Raw genomic sequence first — 19,099 nt, 5'->3', positions numbered from 1 at the left:
CCTACCCATAGGAGGGGGTTGGAACTAATTGATTTTTCAGGTCCCTTCCCACCCAAACTGTTCTATGATTCCATGATTTACTCTCTTGCTTTGTTTCCCACTTGTAGAATGAGAACAGCTCACATCACTTTATCTGACTAAGGGCAGAGGAAGAAAGGATAAATTCAATGAGGAATACAATGTGTGTTGGGGGTATACACATAGTGTTGTAGGAGAACTTCTGGCAAAGATATCATATCTCACCAGACTGCTTTCTTACAAAACAATCAAGTTCAAGAAAATAAGATACCCCCTGGTCCTCCTGAGGACACAAACAACAGAGAATCATAGAACAGTTTGGGTTGGACCTTAAAAACCATCTAGTATCAACCCCCCTGCTATGGGCAGGGACACCTTCCATTAGACCACGTTGCTCAAAGCCCATCCAACATTATCTAGCTTATCCCTAGATTTCTCAGTGCCAAGAGCTGGAAGGACAGCTGTGCTCTTTTTTCCTCCCAGATTAGCAAGACCTACTGGGATAGGAGACTGGAAGCGAGAGGAAGAATGACAAATCAGTAAGTATAATTATTCCTTTCCTTCTTGAAGATGCTCAGAAGAAACCTTTATTTATGTAATAAATTGAATTTAGCAATGCCTGGAGGAGCCCCTGGCTTATGCTTGGGGCTTTGAGGAATGAAACTAGGACTGGATGATTTATTAAAAAAAGAAAAGGGGGAGAGAACCCAAACAAAATGGAGTGTAACAGCAGCATCTCACCCAGGACTGCAGTGCTGAACATGGCATCACACTGAAAACAGCTGGTTTTAAATGAATTCTGGTTCAGCGTGAGCTTGTTCTCACTGAAAGTCTCTCCCATGCTGGGCCAAAACTACAGCTGTGCTGGGGTGTGGGGTGCCTGCCTTGTTTTTTTTTTTTTTTTTTTTCCTGCCACGAAGGAGATTCCAGAGCCTTCAGCCTCTCTGAAAAATAAGGGACACACGGCAGAGTGCAATAAAATGGCTGGTTCTTCTCCACATAGACCTACTGCCCTCCCGTGGCTGCCAAGGAGCATCTCTAAAGCAGAAACTGAGATCAGGGACTGAGGGAAACAATAAAGAAAAATAACTCTATATTCAATTTAAACCAAAACCCAGTTTGAGTTACAAGGAAGAGGAAAGCAAACATAGTGGGATTAACTGGAAGTACCTATGAAGGCAAGAACAAAGAGCCTGAAGTCAGGTTTGATGAATGAGACCACGAGTATCAAATTAAAGCTGTGTGCTTCTGCAAGGACTAGCCTGTTTCTTTCATTATGACTCTGATGCTTCTTGTGCATCCTCTGAGGACAGGGCTCATCTCCAGTCTTTGACACACAGCAGACACTTAAACAAAACAACCCCAGACCTCTCACCAAAAGTTTCACTGGGGGGGTTGCATTAGGCAGGCTCACCACTACATTTTTGTTTGTGGACTTGGCTTCAGTCTTAGATCTTTAAGACCGGTATGTGCCCAAGCTACATTTGAGACTAGATGCAATGAAACTCTCATTTCAGACTGGAGAGGAGGGGTGAGTGTGAGCAGGATCTCACAAGAAAATGCCACCACATGGCATCTCCTACAGGACTTCAGATGTTGAGTGACACCAGCATTAAGAACGGTGTCACCTCAGTGTACCTGTCAGCTGTGCTGTTTCAGAGCATGCAGCAAGTTGACACTGGTGAATGAATACATTAGGCAGAGAGATGCCTTGCTGATTCAAGTTGCCAGGTCACTGAGTCAGTATGTCATGTAGCAGCCAGCTATGAGTAGGGTAAATCCTGCCCTCTGCATTTCCCATCTTAGGCCATGCTGCACAATGTTAGCATCACAAACAGAACTTCATTTTATGCACAGGTGAAAACATCCAAAGAGATGAGAAATCACACCACGTAATTTTAAAATTTGCGTGTCTGTGTGTATATGCACACACAAACACAAATATCTATTTGTAGTAAATACATATGAACTTTTATACAATTATAACCACTCCAATATATCCATGATATACTCCTTTCACTCACCAGGACAATACATAATGTTGCACTGCCAGAATCTCTTGCTCAGTTACCTTTTAAATTAAAATTCTTGTAAGTTCTGCAGAATTGGTCAGTGGAAGGCCAGTCTTTGTCAAGCAGGTATCTGCAGAAAACCAGTGGTGATCCTTCAATATGTGAAGGTTCCCCTCCCAGTTTCCTTCAAGTATCAACTCTGCTTTCAAAAAAATACAACCTTGATAAGGCAAGCAGGATTTTTCTTTCAGTAGATACAAATAATTCATATCCTCTCTACACCATGCAATGCAAAAAGAAAATCATGTCTCCCAGTGATTTTAGTCCAATTTGGCCCCATAACTGTTTTTGTTAAAAAGAACAAACACAAACAAACAAATAGAAAAAGCAACTCTCACATAAACCTTAAAAATCAGCATACAAAGCTCTACTGATTTACATTTCCAAAAGAAATACCTTTTAGTAATAGTTAACTCTCTCTACAGTTGTTAAGTCCAAATATTGCAAATGTGAGAAATGAGCACAGAAAGCTAACACAGAGCAAGAGTTACTGACTTGTCCAGATTGAGAGACACATACACACACCCCCACACCCCTTGTAAAAACCCATATGTACTTTTTAAAAATTAGTCTGAATCACCTGTGATGTCCTTGTTAAATATCAAAGCAGATGAGCTTGAACAGGTCTACTGGAAAAAGCACTACATAAAAAATGTGTAAGTCAAAGCCTTAGCTAAAAAGTATTTCCAGAAATTAAGGTCTGTGTCTCTCAATGACATTGCATTATTCATAAATTCGCACACAATGTTACATTTACTGACACTGACCAGCTGACAAAGAAAGCTGAGCTTGTTTGAGTAACAGACACAAGTAAAAAGAAAAGAAAAAATAAAATCACAGAACTTTGGCAACTATTGAAAAACTGACTCAAAGAGTAGAAACAAAATTATTTTCAGTGGTGGACAAAACATAAAGTTTCAGTCTGTCCTATGTATTTTTTAGTGATGTCAAGCACTGTGATTCTCTTCATGAACTCACTTGAGGGTGTACAGCTATTCCTACAAGTAATGTAACAACAGACTGAAGTTTGCACCCCAATACTTTGATACAAACTATGACTGGATATTTCCAAAAGAGTCCCTTTGACACTAAATAGCTATTTTAATATTTGTAATTAAAAAAATAATCTTTAAACAGTACAAAAACCTAGGTAAACCAAGTCTCAGTCAGTGTAAGAGAGGACCTCTTAATAAAGGGAAGGCAAATCCTCCTTTGGAGTAGTTACAGCAATGCACAGCAATAAGACCAGAAACACACGTAAGTTACAGGTCTGATTTACTGGAGTTGTTCAGTCATTTCCACCTTAGGGTCACTTCAGGATTGTAGCAATGACTCAGAAAAATATTTCCTAAAAAATAAAATGTTGGGAGGAGAGAGCAGTATCCGTTTCCACACGCTGAGGATCTGATGCACTGGAAGGGGCAGCCCTGCCTCCATCAGCTGCTTGCTGCACTGGTGGATGTGCTCAGAGCCAGGAGCCTGATGTTCCAACATTCCACCACTAACATCCTGTCTGGATCCCTCATGGCTCACCATGTCTAACTAAGGTTAGAATAAATGGGCCTTTGGGGCAATTTCAGCAGATGCTTTGTGCACAGCAGCCAGCCTAGGAAGTTCAGCCTCACTTCTCTAATGGCTCACACACTGCTCTGTGCATGCTGCCAGCTGTGCTGTTCCAATCACTTGCACCTCATGTTTGCACAACACTTCAAACGTGTGAAGACTTAGAAATTCTAGAGTATGGTAAAAGATGACTGCACTTCCAGTGCTAAAACACCTTACTTAGCTCCTGGAAGATCAGACCCCTCACCTCTCTAGTGTTCCATGCCATATACAGGTTTCTATGCTCACAACAGCCACTGTGCACATCAAATAAAATAAAAGTAACACTCTGACATCAGCAAGGAGCCAGGCTTTTCACCAAGAGTCCTGTGAAAAATCTCATTCAACATGTAACTATTAGATTTTTAGTACACGGCCTATCAAGGAATTAGTGTTTTCCTTACAAATATATGGCACTAAGTGTAAAAACTTTATGACCTATTCCAAACATTGTACCATACTTCACAGCAAAGCTTGAAAAAGAATCCTCTAACTCCCACTTCTTCTAAATATACAGCTGGTGGGAGGCCAGGGTGTCCATGAACGGTCGCACAAGGTTGTCTGTCGAGAAGTAGAAGATCAAACCAAAGGTGATGGAGATGGGAAGAGCAGGCAGTGCTTTCTTAAAAACAGCCAGCAGTAAAAGTGTTAGGCATAAACCCTGTCAGAGAGAACAAAATAAAAAACACAAGGAGATAATAGTAAGACAACCAGAAATACATCTGTCACCAACAAGCCAACATACAGATAATTATCTAAATGCATTATCTAAATGCACTGTAGAGCACTGCAGACTGCCTGAGCTACCAGCAGCAGAATATGTAGGTGCCCACAGCTTCATCTTTCACATAAGTTGGACACATTTTTCCTCAGCAATCTCGAGCTCAGCTCTCTGCTGAGAAAGTGGTATAAACAGTAAATGCAGAGGTACAGCTGACCCTGAGAGGTTAACTTCTTTACACATTATTTTACTCCTTGTTCTGTGTCATTACGAATGAAGTACTGATCCAGCAGACAAAAGCACTTAAATCCTGGTGACCTGCAAAGACAGGAGTTCCACTGAAGGTCTCTAATACTTACAACACATTCCCAGTTTACAAGGTCCCTTAGGGTAAAAAAAGAAAGAAAAAAAAAACCCAAACCCAAAACCAAATCAAATATCCACTGCTGTTCTTTTGGCTGGATTGCTTATTACAATGGGTGAGTTATGGTTTTACCTGAATTGCAGGCAAGGATCTGCTTTTTGGAGCATGTGAGGAAGATATTATATATTCTGGGTAGATACTGTGGCTAAGTACCTTTAGATTCCTTCTCTCATCAGAGCCCTTTTTAATTCTTCCATGATGAAAAAACTTCAAAGACACTGGGCTCCAAAAATATCCACTAGTTAAAGATCAGCAGATATGATTTTTTAAATTCTTTTTTTTAAATCAGTGTTTCTAGATTGCAATCTTGTTCACAATCTACCTGAGCCTGTAGTTCTGATCTTACTCTCACAGGGACCATATCTGGCCTACACCTGCTCTTTAAATCTCATCTCCCTTTTCAGATGTGCTTACTGCTGGGAAACTGGGGGGACATTTTTGGGAACCAGAAAGCCATATAGCAGCAAGATTATGAAACTGCAGAAGGAGATGGAATAAGCTTTAACAGCACCAAAAAGGACACAGGATGGGGCATTTGGCCTCACAAGACGGATGACCAAGAACATTTCCCCCAGCAAAGGGATCCCCCATGCTGGACTGCAGCATATGGAGTATGGTGATCCTGTGGGTTTCTCTGACCTGTGGGGTCAAAAGCTACACTGAACAGACTCCAGTGAAGGCAGCTCATTTCTAGTTCTCATGCTTTTTGATGCACAGTCTTCACAAGTGACAGTCACTTGTACTGTCCTTGGGATCTAAGTAGGAAAATAGAGGCCCAAGAAGGACACAGTAATCGATTTTCTTTTACATTCTAAAAATCCTGCTGTTGTCTTTCTGGTTAATTTCCATGAGGATTTTGAGGTAAACAGTAAGTGCATAGTAATTTTTTTCCACTCAGGTGGAAGGTTAACAGTGTGTCTTCATTAGACCTGGCAGGACCGATACTTTAGCAGCTACAGTTAGCCATCTGCCCTTACTGATAATTTCCATGGATCTAAGTCTTCCTTCTCATTTTTTTCCAGTTCAAATAGTAGAATAAGATAGGTCCTCACCCTCTTATCTATCAGCACCCCTTAGCATAACAGCATTAACCTTTTCAACTACACTTGCTAATCAGTGTGGAGTTCCTAATATTGACTCTTGTGGCTGAAGCAAACACACCAGCAGTTCCCTGGGGCTGTTTCACCCCCACCATATCCATGCTTGGCTCTGCTCTGATTAGCCTGGATCATTCTGCTGCAGCGACTGTCTAAAGCCTAGAGACAGAGTATTCCTAAATACCTAGCAGATTACCTGGACCGATTCAGCAGTGCTCAGCTGTTGGTACTTCTGGCAACAATTCTGTGCTGAACAGGGTGTGACAGGGCTTTTAAAAGCTGCTCACTTACTATGAGAATGGCTACAAAGCAGGCCAGTGTGGTATTCCAGTCTCCACTAGCTGTGGCAGCTGCTTTCCCAACAAGCACGCTGTAAAATATGAAGTCTCCAAGGCCCAGCTTCACACCCCCTGAAAGAAATGGAAAAACAAAACAAGTGTTAACTCTCAGCCTCCTGTTTTGCTTCCTCCTGAACAAATTCTTGTCCCCTGGGGAGTAGGTAAATGTTCCTAGTCCTGGCTTGCAACCTGGACCCACACATTCCTGAGGAGCCTGAGACTTCCAGCCCCTCTTCCCACTAATTGCTTTGTTCTCCCTCATTCTCTAAGGTGCTTCCCTGGGCTGCTTTACAAATGAATCAGCTGAGGAAGCACAAGGACAGAGGACAGGAGTCAAGGGGAAGAAGGAACTGTTTAAATTGTACGTATAGCCAACAGATGTCACTGGAATCACAATCCCAGAACAGATTCTGCAGCAGCAAGAGGTAATACACAGTCAGAATCAAGACCTTCATTGCTTAGCAAGCACAACTATTCAAATTAACTGTGATTAGACCAAACTAACAGAGTGTTAGCCACAAAGAGTAAAAATGTCAGGCTCTGACTACACTGAAAACAAGGTATAAAGCTTCTCTTACTTTCCTCCTCCTCGAGCTCCTCTAAAGAAGTGGCGGGGCGGGTTGGAACAGGACTCCTCGTCTCTGACATCTGAGACTCTGCATGTGAAGGGCTCCTGAGGTGTTCTCTCCCGTCCTCAGCTTGGTTCCAAAAAACAGGACAAGAATGGATTACCAAAAAAAAAAAAAAAAAGAAACACAAGAGACGGCTACATTTATAACGTGTTTTAGCCCATGAAATCCACACTCCTGTGAAGCTGCCCTGCAGTGGGTAAGCCCTTTGTCTCCTCCACATCAGGAGCAGTTAAGCAGACATTTAGTGGCTTTGAGGGAAACCTGTGTGTTATTGTTTGGAACAGTTGGAAGTGTGCATGTTCACAGCTTCTCTGGCAGCCACCCAGGAGCTCAGTGGCTTTAACAAGTGAGCACGTACACAGACCTAACACTGCTCTGCACAGGCCAGAATGACAAGGCAAACCCACTGAAGTTAATGTGCATTCCCACAGTGTTATACCTTTGGAGTGGAGGTGCTCAGGTATTCCCTAACCAGTCATATAACTAAAATGGATGACTAAGAGGACTGCCATTTGTGAGAGAAGTCCTGAATCACACTGACATTCTTGGAGCTGACTGTTCACATGTAGAAAGCAGACATGTTTCATTGTCCACAAATTTAACTTTTTTCCCCCCTCTGTTAAAGCACATCTGACAGAGCCTTTGGCAGTACTTTCAGAAGCAGCCAGTCTGTCACATATGACTTTATCTGACAATTCCTGTTTTTCAGAAGCTCCTACAAACTCTTCAGTCCATGTCAGTTTGACAGGTTGCTGCTGCTTGCAGGTGCAAGCAGACTGTGATCTAGGACATGGAGCTTCCACAAAGCATTCTGTACCCCTCAGCATGTAGTCTGTGCCTGCTCTGTGCCCCGTTGCACAGCAGGATTGTGTCCCTGCCATTCCTTGGTATGTCAGCTGCTTCATCCTGAAATAAGCAGCATGTTCAGTTATCCAGCCTTTGCACACATTTATTGCCTTAACATTAAAAAGTACTGTCATCTCTGAAGTGCAACAGGGCTAGATGGGAAATCCTCCCAAAACCACATGTAAGATTTTTTTCAATCACCTTAAAACTGCAGTTTAATTTGCATCTAAGAAGATAAAAGCAATGGCACCCAAATTGCTGCAGAACCAGCTACAATGTAAACTTGAATCACAAAAACTACTGGTGGGTAACTGTCTTAACACAAGGCTTTACCCAAGGGTAAAAACATTTATTTTCTTTAGCAGGGTAAGCCATATTGCACTTACAGAGAGGTGCTCCATGGCACTGGTCTGAATGCAACACTGAAGTTCACCAGCTCATCAGTATTGTATTTAGGAGCCTATGTTGTACTTTACCATCCCCAGTATGGAAAAATATAACCTCTCACTAGTCCACTTTCAGCTTTGACTTCAGTACACTGAAGATGTGAGTTGAACAACACTTCACATTTGTTGTTGTGATTTGTTGTTTGTTTGGGGTTTTTTAAAATAAAAGTGACATTTTACTGGAGCTTCCTACACTGTCTGTTCATCTTTGCTGCCAGTACTAACAGCAGGTTTATGAACATCACTGAGTTCTGCAAAAAACAACACTGAAAAAAATTTAATCCATCAGGATTTGGGGGCTTATGTTTACATTCAGTCTCAAACATATTCATTATTTCTGTAGGATAGTGCTCTGTATAGGAGAGAGACATGCAAACAAACCTGCATCCCATGTCTGCTGACTTGGTCCTCTTGCTGCTGTGTCTGGCTTTGCCATTCCAACTGTCCACATCATAGCAGCTGGAAGATAGAAAGTAATCAGCTGCATAAAACATTGGCCACTATAGCTCAAAGAAAAAAAGTATTTAGCTGTGCCTAAAAATACAAACCCTTGCCCCTGTAAATGCTTCTAAAACACTCAATTGGTTTCCCTAGACACTGAGACAGCAAGGTGGGAGAAAGCCAAGGCAATGCATCCATTCAGTTTTTAGAAAGTCCCAGAGCACAAATAGCTAAGAGTCAATATAATCTTCTCTGTGGATTAAAGAAAGCAAAATTCCAGAACCAGGGTCCTCAACTCCTTTGGTTTCTTCCTGATTTCTGGCTCTTCTCTTCAAAGAAAACAATTTCCCAGGGAATAATGGTAATACAAAAGGTAACCAGAGGTTAACTAACACAGCTTACTCGTGTTCTGCTAAAGGTACAGCACACAAGTGAGGGATTACAGGAGTTGTCAGAATGCAAGTTTTCTCTCTGCCTGTTGTAGCTCCATCCTGTCAAAATATTGCACATTTCTGTTTTGGTTCCAATAGCAACTGATGTTTGGGGGTTTATTCTTGGGATCCCTAAACTGAAAAGGAATACAAACCATTCTGAAATCAGCAGAAGGGAACTCAAATCAGCTTTTTATTTAAGTGTGCATCTGTCTCCCTGATTTTATAGAAGTTAAGCTAAACAAAATAAGCCAAGGCAAACACAGTGCCTGCTATTCCATGATGAGCACAGCCTAGGCGATGTTTTTCCATCTAGAGGGAGCCACAGAATGTAGTCTTGCAATGAAGACACTGACATTCTGCACAATAACTTTTTGTTCAGTATTTATTATTTGCTGAACTGCATTCTCCTTTAGAGAAGCTCTTGTTTTTAACTACAGCATGCAAGAGACTTCACCTAGATTGTCTCAGGTCAGTGTAACAGAATCTCCTGTAACAGGGAAGGCACCTGAGGTGAACTGAGACTCTACTTGGAACATATAAAAGCATTTACGTAACATTAAATGCTTGAAGAAAAAAAAAAAAAAAGTCAGGCTGTAGGCATCCTCAGCTTAGCACCAAACATTTGGGAATAACCCTTCATCTTCCAAGTGATGTAATGAAAAAGTCTCTGAGGTCCATGAAGGTCCACTTGAGTTCAGGTCCCATGAGTATTGAGTCTTCTGCCTTCCAACAATCTTATCTTAGGCACGTGGATACCTCTGGACTAGGGCACCAGACACCATGGTAGTTAAAGAGCCCAAGAAAGCCAGGGGAGAGATGACTGATTCTGTTTGCAGAGCAGTACTTTCAAGGAGCCCTTTGCAAAGTGAGAAGCCAAACAATGAACAATAAAGCAAATATATTCTAAGCACTGCCATCTGTACAGTATAGAGGGCATGAATAAATGTATTAAGTGAGCATCACCTCATCACAGAACTTGGTAAAGGCTGCTGCCCACCTCACGCAGGGTTTTGGTGCAGAAAAAAAGAGCTATATTCTACACTATAATCATGAAAGGCTAAATCTGTTTCTGAACATCCAGCTTCACATGCTAAAGGTGGGCTCTCTTGGCTAATTAGAGGTAGCAACATTGTAACTGATAAACAAGGCCTGCTACAAATTCCAGAACATAACTGGGCACCATTCTTAAGGCCAGAAATTAGCTAAGACAGTGCTCTTTGCTTTGACACAGACATAGTTTAATAGAGTTTCATCTGGCTAAAAATGTTAACATTGTAATCTTACTCACAGGAATATATTAATGCAGGGAAAATGGGCTCATTTCTCTCCTGTGCAGTTTCTACCAGCATTCTCAGTGGCCCCTTGGGACAGAGAACAGCCATCAGATCTGCAGAAAGAAAAGGACCAATCTCATCTTGAACTGTCATGCATATTTAACATTCTTTATCTTTAAGAAGATATTCTCCCCTCAAATTTACATCTATCCATATAAACCAGATGATTTCCTGAATGGCTCTTTCCACCACTTTGCAGAACTCTAGCTGTTCTAGTCCCTGAAAGTGTTGTTGACTTAAAATACCATCTCCAAGCCTTAATGTAATAATAAGAGTTTTCACTGCACTAATCCTATAAAAAGCTCCTTGAGAATACCACATGAGTTCTTTGAAAGCTGATGGCAGCATTTCACTGAGATGTTACATTTAATTAGAGGAGGAGTGGGGGTGCTTTGTTCACGTTCCACAATCCATCACTACGTACACTGGCTCTGTGTTTCACATGAAGGAATCCCTTCACTCCAGTACCTCTTTGCCTACCCTCTCTCCTCCATCAGATCTCCTCCCTCTTGTTCTGCAGGTTCTCTTGAAACTTATAACTCATACCAAAATCCATAATCTCTTGATAACAACAAACAAAACCTGCAAGACTATCAGGTCTGCTACTGATAAAAATCCAGCCACCCCTACCATGCAGTTAGGTGAGGTTTAGTCCTTCCCTGACTTGGTGATCCACTATGAAAGACCTGGCTGAGGTACACTACCTACACAGACAATTAGCAAGAGAAAGGCAGGGAGTCAAATTAAATTGCCATCTGTCACTTTCTAAAGCTTTTAGCACCATAAAGTTGTTTATTTGAAGGACACACCGTGTCCTGAGATTGCCACAGAGTAACCTCTCCAGGAGCCACACCTTAAGAGTCACAACCCAGACTTACCATAGATGGAGATTGCACCTAGAATCACCCATGCTGACCACTCAGGTAGATATTTAATGAACACCAATGCCATTAGAGCACTGATCATAATGAGGTAAGCTTGCTGGAGCTGTAAGGGCCCTTTCCAGTGGATGCAAATCATTCCAACAGCTCCAAAATTCCAGATGACTATGAACAGAGTGGGATAATCCATGGCCACATTGTACGTCTTCAATACTTCACTGGAATACCACAAGAAAATTTAGCTAAGCAGTGAAAGCAAGTGACATGCAAAGTTAAACAAAACTTAATGCTGTAGTTAAACAAAAAAGCCCCCAGCTACACCAGGAGGAAGCAGGACAGAGCAACTCTCATCATGAAAGGGGAACCTGCCCTTTGGCTACTTGCTGCTCTGAGCTCTGTTCCTCCTGCATGAGATGGATGCGCTGTGTTACAGACCAGCACCACACTGCCTTAGTCCTCAGTTCAACAGTAATTCCAAGGGTTTGAGCAGGTAGGATTTCAAGTCTTAAATGAGCATAGGCCTGTGGCTACATGTCTGTCTACAGCAAAGAAATCCTGTCAGTGTCATCCCACCAGGTGCAATTTGCTCACAGTTAAAAATGAAAATGTAGCAAATGTCACCCACAAGTTAAAAGTTTCCTTTCACCTGAGCTGGGAGCTAAGGAAATGAGCTTGAAACAACGTTGTCTAAGAAAAAAGACAAATCAGAGCACATAAAGTGCCTTTCCTCATGCTTCTCAATCCAGGGCCTCTGTACCACAAGATTCAGCCTGTTCATTTCATGCTCACGGTATCACTTCCCAGCTATTTTTGTAAAATTGAGCATTGACTATTAACTATCTTCTTTTCCAGTTTTTAAAAAAGAAAGCTATCTTCTTCTAACAACACTTAAATGTCCATTTGGAGAAGAGGAGAGATTCCTTTTCTTGTTCAAAGTGGGAATTCTCAGCAAAGAGGTGAAGGAGCCCTGAACTGCCAGGTTACCTGCACCATTCCCACTTACCCGAGGTATATGTAGGTAAAGAGGAAGAGCAGCATCAGGGAGGACAGGATCAGCCAGCCATGGATGAACTATCAAGGGCAAGAAGAGACAGTGATTGTAGGGGCTGTTACCCCTGCGCAGGTCACAGAACTGCACAGATGCAGAAGACTCCGACTTGACTAACACAAAGTAGTAGACCTTGTTTTTAAAGGCCTGCAATTAGTGACAAAATAACAGCAAAGCCTATTCAGAGCCACAGCTCCATCACTACTGACGAAGACTTCTGCACAGTATGATTCCTGCTGTGTCCAAGATGAGGATGAGCCAGTGCAGTGCTGTGTTTCTCACTGCCATGCAAGGCCCATTTGATCCCAGGCTCACAGCACAGAGGTGGAAAAGGCTGTGCCGTGAGTGCTTTACCTTGTAGCAACGATATTTATAGAGCAGCACTAGGAACACGGTCATTACAATGATGACACTGATCATTACGATGGTGTTCAACACCGAGTTCAAGAGACGCTGGCCCACAGATGGGGTGTCCTCACTGAAAGGGGTGTAGATCCTGCAGGATAAAGCAAAAGCCATATAAAGTATAGATATTCTCTTTCAACTACCTGTCTCAGATAAAACCAGACCTCTCTGTGTGTGGGAAAGAAAGGGAGGTAGGACTGCCAAGGACAGCAAACATGAGATGTAGGCTGGTCTCAAGTTAATTATCAACTAAAGATTAGTGGTCTCTATCAAAAGCACGTTCTTACAGAGCAGCTGGGCTCCCAAGTGCTGTTCTGAAATGGGGACACCCTTTCTTTCCACACTTGGTAGGAGAGTCTTGGACTCTTTTATCCCTTCTCACCACCACTACTACACCCTTTCCCATTTTGTTCCTTTGATTCAGTTCAAGGGACCACAGTCCCCCTCTCTCCACCCCATATGTGAAGCACAGTTACAGCCCCAGGAGCCAGGCACTGTCAGCAGGAGCTGGATGGAATTATGTACCCACACCATGAGTCTTTAGGAACCAGAAATATCACCAGGAAATGAGACACTCATCCAAATGAACATGCTATTCCCTGATTGCTGCCAGCTAGTGAGTAAACAGTCTAGGAGTTCAGCCTGGGCCTTTTCTGCTGCAGAATGAAGCAGCTTCATTATTATGCTGCTCACAGGCCTCACTCAGGGCACCCTAAATGACAGTGCTAACAGATCAGTCTAATGCAGGTATGGGAAAAACTTACACAGGTGAACATAGCATACTTCAGTAAGATCTCTGTATGTTTCTACAGCCACCTCTACGTGTGTAAAGGTTCTCCCAGCCTGCCAAGGGAGCACTCTGCATGCACAGAGCGTGTGTGGGGAGCAGGGGGTCCCACATGCTCAGGCTGTTTGCAGACCCCACTTACAGCTGCCCGTTTTTCTCCGTATAGAAGCGCACTGACTTTATGGTGGCGACGACAACAATCATACAAAGGGTGACAGGCACAAAGAGCATGATTACATGCTTTGCTCCATATTTCAGAGTCAGCTCCTCCTCTTCATTTTCCAGGGTGCTTTCTCTCACTGGAACACGTGAGCCAGACATTTCTCCACCAGCGATATTGTTCGGGCCACGGCTGCTGCCTGCTCGCCTCTTCTGAAAAGAAATATTTGCAAATGTGTAAGATGCTTCTTTTCTTTGTGTTCAAAGCTTGATTCCATCATATCTCACAAGGCTGCTGCAGGCCACCACAGCACAGAAACTGAATCCTAATACAATTCAGAATCCTAATACAAATACAGTTCAGCAACTGAACAATACAATTAGAAATTCCATTAAATTCCATTGCAAATAGGTTGCAATAGAGTTTTTAAACCAATGCCATGAGTATCTAAGGACCTCTTCAAATGCATGTATATAGACAGACACATGAACATGAAGGGCAAGATGCCCAGAACTAGACAGAAAAAATGTCATCTGAGGCGACAAAAGCTTGACATGTTCCTCCTCTCTCAGCAATGCTGTGCTTGCTTTATCCTGCTGCTTTGCTGGCAGCTGGACTAGATTCTGTTCTAACATTAGCTGCATCTGACCAGAGCAGACAAAGGGTATTGGCAAAACAAGAAGGCTAAAAAGGATATCCTGCAACAGTCATATGTGCATCAGGTCCTCATTAAAAGCCCGTATCTTTACCAAAAGGAAGGAAAGGGGAGGAGTATATATGGAGATAAAAATGGGGAAAAAGTCAGAGTGGAGGAAATGGCAACAGGCAATGCCGCTGCTGGCTGAGAGTGACACCAGGGAAACAACACCAAAGCCAATCCTAGAATCCAGTCTGGTAGGAGGGATTGAGGGGTAGCAGGACTACTTCTGCCACCACACCCCATGTCCTCACTCCCCATGAGGGACACACACCTACCCTGTGTGCCTGTGCTTCCCCTGCTTCGGAGGCTTGCAGGCCATCTTGGTAGGAGGGTACAGGAGGGCTCTCTGCAGACATCAGGGATGTTCTCTCATTGCAGGGCTCCTCCTCGCTGTCCGAATTGTTCATGAACGTGATCATCGCCGCTTCCCAAGGGAGCACTCAGGAGGGCACGGCCAAGCACTACTCAAGGCTGTGGGGACAAGCAGAGCAGAGGGCAAGAAAACAGTGAACACCACACTGCAAATAACTGAAAGTCTGAAGAGGATTCAACAGATTTCAGCAGGGAGGCTCCAGCACACAATGCAGCTCCATCTCCTCCCAACAGCAGATTTATCCTGCCCTCACCCAGGCATGACAATCCGTTCAGTTAAAGTCAATGGGACTGCTGCAAGCACAGATATCAGCAAAACGCAGCACTAAAGAAACTTTGTCTTTACCACAGCTTTCACACTTGCTGCCTCTATTTCCCCTCTCCCATCAGTACACCTTACCTTCCACAAAGGAGGTTTCTCAGTGCTCAGTGTTTGTTTGGCAGGGGCCAGACACAGCTTCACCTCACACACTGGCTGCCTGTCAGAGAGCTCACCTCTTACACAACACTCCCATGAGCATCAGCAAGGAGCTGAAGTTTCTCAGTAACCTGGAGCCTCAGCTTTACATAAGGCACTAATCAGGAGCTATATATGCTGCCTTATGACTGTTTATTAGCCAGACAAAGAGTGCTTCTCTTTTCTGATTAAGAGGTTTGCATAGCAAGGGAAACACCTGTCTCCTCAGGAGAGCCACTTGTGGGTTTTTCCTTATGTTGTCTTGTGATTAAAAGCAAAACTACTTGGATGGGCAAAAACATGGAGAATAAATGTGGGGGCTAGAAATGCTTGGCCTCTTTTCACCTACTGCTAAGCAGAAAAACAGGCAAAGCAGTGACAGAGTGCAGAAAGGAAAGGAACAGCTCTTCTTTCTAGACACCAGAGGGAGAAGGTGCACTGCCCCGAATACTGCAGAACAGCCTTAAAATCGGGACTTCAGGAAGTTATAAATGCAACTAATAGGAAAATTCCTTTTAACATTTATTAAGTCACCTTAACAAAGCAAGTAATTAATTACTCTCTGATACTCAGCCATTTATCCTCAAGCAAAACCATACCTCTAATGCATTGTCAGCAGTTATATCTATCACAACTCTCCTCAACAGAACCTTACCCAAGCTCCTGTGTCTCAGGAAATAGAAGAGGAAGCTGAAGAAGCCACGTGATTTGGACAGTCACTTAAATCTGAATCATACATTCACAGCCCAACCAGCACATCCTGACATCAGAGTATATACTTTGAAGATCTGTGAGATATTCTTTCTTCTCACTAAAGAAACTGAAATTCACTTTGGAGGAAGGAAAGAGGGAGGAGAAGGAGAACCCCCGCCCCCCTTTCTTTCACAGTCTCCTCAACACATCTGCACCTTCAAGAAATTTTAGAACGTCACCTCAATCCAGCCAAGTGAAACATTTTTCAGGCATCTGCTCCTCCCCTGGCTTCTCTTGCTTTTTCATATCATTTTGTTCCTCATTTGGTGATAAAAGTGGTGCAATTATGGGAAACAGAAGCAGGGCTAACCCTCACACCAGGCCTGTCAGCTTCATAGTAATCCCATGCTCTTACCGAGTGAGCTGCTTAACACTTGTGTGCTTATTTCTTACAGAGACCAAGATCTCCTCTCTGGATGCTTAACACACTCTTTTGACTGAGCACCTGAGAGCTCACAATTTACACCTGGGACACTAGAATCTGCTCCAGTTCTAGGATTTAGGTCTTTAAAGAAGTCAGATCCACAATCATTCAATCATGACATACTTCTGGATGAGGAACAGGATAAGTTATGCATGCCACAGGATCTGTGACCTATGGGATTTAAATAACTCTCCAACCTTCTGCTCATGCCAGAGACCAGGGAGGAAATATATAAAGCTTTATTCACTGATAGTTTGGAACCAATATTTAGGTTTCAACAATCCAATCAAAATACTGAAGAACTTTTTCTCACATTAATTAAGAAATCATTTTTGCTACATAAAGAGAGCAATTCTGCAGAGGACTTTGAAGGGACAGCCAGTTAGCCTACTTTCAATACCCTAGTTATGCCCACTGGAGGAGTTAAATCAATAGCAAAACCACTGTGCCAATTACTAACCTTCACAGTTACATGGGAAGAAATAAACTCATGTTGAAATACAGCCAATTTTAAGCACATTTTCTCCTATGCTGCCCCAACAAGGATATGGACATGCAAAGGTGCCATGATACTTCTGGTCAACAAACAGATTCAGACCTGAACACAGCTTCACAGTACCTTGTTTATACAGCTGTGGTTCCAGTGAGGGTTGACACAAACACACCCAAGGGATCCCAGACTTTACAGGAGCTCCTATGGAAGACACTGAAGTCACAGCTGCCTTAGATTGATCTAAACTGTCCTGCCAAAGGGGTTGTCTCACCACCCTCCAACTCTCTGGTGCCAACACCAGGTGCTCAACAGCTGTGTCCTGCTTTTGAAAAGACAGTGAGGCACAGAGCCAGGTCCCAGCAAGGCTGGCCTCGACGGTGGCTATGGGAGCAGCCCCAGTGGCAGTGCCTATACCAGGAGTACAGAGCACTGTGCATCCCCCTTCCAGCAGGATTGAGCCTTAAGGTGTCAAGCTCGCTGCCAGACAAGCAGCCCACCCTCACCTCAGGTCTGCAAAGCCCTTGGCAGTGTGGCTTTGTGGCTCTTACCTAAGCAGGGGCCTTGAATGTATGGTTTACAGGGGCAGGAGCACTGGCTCTCCCCCTCTGCCTCACCACAGACCCAGTAGGGATTTTGTCTAATGCCACTATTTATTCATCAGAGGTGCACTTTGAACTGGCACCAAGACTGTGCTGGCTGCCTGAGAGAGCTGTGGTTTGAGCAATCTGTCCTCCAGGGGAGGAAGGACCAGCCTGGTCACTCTCACACACATGCCTAGCACCACAGCACCCTTTGGGCTGAGCAGAGGGAAAGAACTGAAAGCCAGGGACTTGCTTGACAAACAAAAAGGGAGCCACAAAGCACTAGGCAGCTAAGACAGGTGTTACAAAGCCATACCGTTTTCTGGTCTCATTTCACTACTTCAACTACGGAAAAGGGCCTTGTGAAAATGGTTTCTGCCTGCCAAAAGGATGCTGCATACACCACAATGGAAAGCAAGGGAGCCTTCTTTCCTACTCATGCTCATGACAGCAAACACGTCTGTGCATATTGACTGTTTTTCTAGGCTGAGCTGAAAAAGGGGGAAGGACAGCTCAAGAATGGAAAACATGGAGCAGTGAGATAAATGTAAGCTGTATGTGTATTCACAGAAAGCTTTAGAGCATGATCTACATTAAACAACATGCTAGTCCATTATCAAACTGAAGCACTAAGTTATATCAGGCAAGGTTATCCTCTCTGCCTCTCAAACCATCAGGTCCCACTCAAAAAAAAAAAACCATACAATGCTTAAGAGCAAAATGACCCAGCTCTCAAAACTGTATGGCAAAAATGAAAGGGGACAAAAACTAGGCCAGTAGTAAGTGCTTCTTAGAGGAGCTCAGGTGGGAATGCAATTATTCCTGCTTTGCAGCAGTCTTGTGAATCCTGAAGGGAAGCAGGAGTCACCGATTCTCTTTCCAGATGTCCTTCATGCAAGATATCTCCTTCCACAACTGTGAAAAAACAGCTTTATGAATTTTGATTAAACTGGGCCAGTTCACTAACATTAAGATCTAGCCTCAGTCTGCCTTTTATTTTCATGCTGCAAACAATCTAAATCCTTTGCTTTGCATTTCATCCATCGCAAGTAATACCACTACAATATACAGCACAGAACAGCTGCTATAGGCTGGCAGAATACTTAATTATCCGCTTGACAGTTAAAATTCCTTCTTATCCATATCGTTCTCTTTGATGGCAATTAGATTAAGAAAAATGTATTTTCTTTGCTATATTTAGATCAAGAGAAAGCTTTGGGATGATACTGACAGCCTGATGTTCTCTTAAGTTTTGGCTGCAGCAACCACTGCTATTGATAAATATGAAGAGAAGGAAATAAACTTTTAAGAAATCAGAAGTGATGGGGCCAAAATTAGGAGGAAAGATTTCCGTGTTCTTGATGATAAATAAAGTCAGAATGGGCGTGCTGCTAAAATGACTGGGGACTTGGAACACACCATATCAGGAGTGCAAATACCACTCACTTTCAGCCCCCAAACACAAAAATAAAAAAAAGGTGCTATGGGAAATTGTAAAGATTTATATCTTTCTTTATACATTGTGGCTGAACTAGCACTACTCTCTCTTGTCCCACAAGAAAGGCACAAGATGTAGCCTCACAGGGCGATTCTGCTGGCAGAGCTGAAATCGGAGAGGGTCAGAAGGATTATT

The 19,099-nt window shown here is 43.1% G+C and overlaps 1 protein-coding gene across 1 annotated transcript; it reads right to left on the bottom strand.

The window, feature by feature from the left end:
- Positions 1-1,911: 1,911 nt before the first annotated feature.
- PSEN2 (presenilin 2) lies at positions 1,912-15,327 on the bottom strand. The gene is made up of 10 exons (XM_068185956.1): positions 14,662-15,327; positions 13,669-13,898; positions 12,689-12,830; positions 12,290-12,357; positions 11,284-11,504; positions 10,360-10,458; positions 8,578-8,655; positions 6,851-6,970; positions 6,226-6,344; positions 1,912-4,353 (listed from the first exon to the last, which is right to left on the bottom strand). Exons 1-10 carry the CDS (start codon positions 14,803-14,805, stop codon positions 4,198-4,200), a joined length of 1,377 nt encoding a protein of 458 aa, XP_068042057.1. The 5' UTR covers positions 14,806-15,327; the 3' UTR covers positions 1,912-4,197.
- Between the last annotated feature and the right edge of the window lie 3,772 nt (positions 15,328-19,099).

This window comes from Anomalospiza imberbis, chromosome 3 (genome assembly GCF_031753505.1).
Source record: "Anomalospiza imberbis isolate Cuckoo-Finch-1a 21T00152 chromosome 3, ASM3175350v1, whole genome shotgun sequence".
In the NCBI taxonomy this organism is placed as follows: Eukaryota; Metazoa; Chordata; class Aves; order Passeriformes; family Viduidae; genus Anomalospiza; species Anomalospiza imberbis.
The sequence above is the reverse complement of the archived record's forward strand: the minus strand, read 5'-3'. Positions and strand labels throughout refer to the sequence as shown.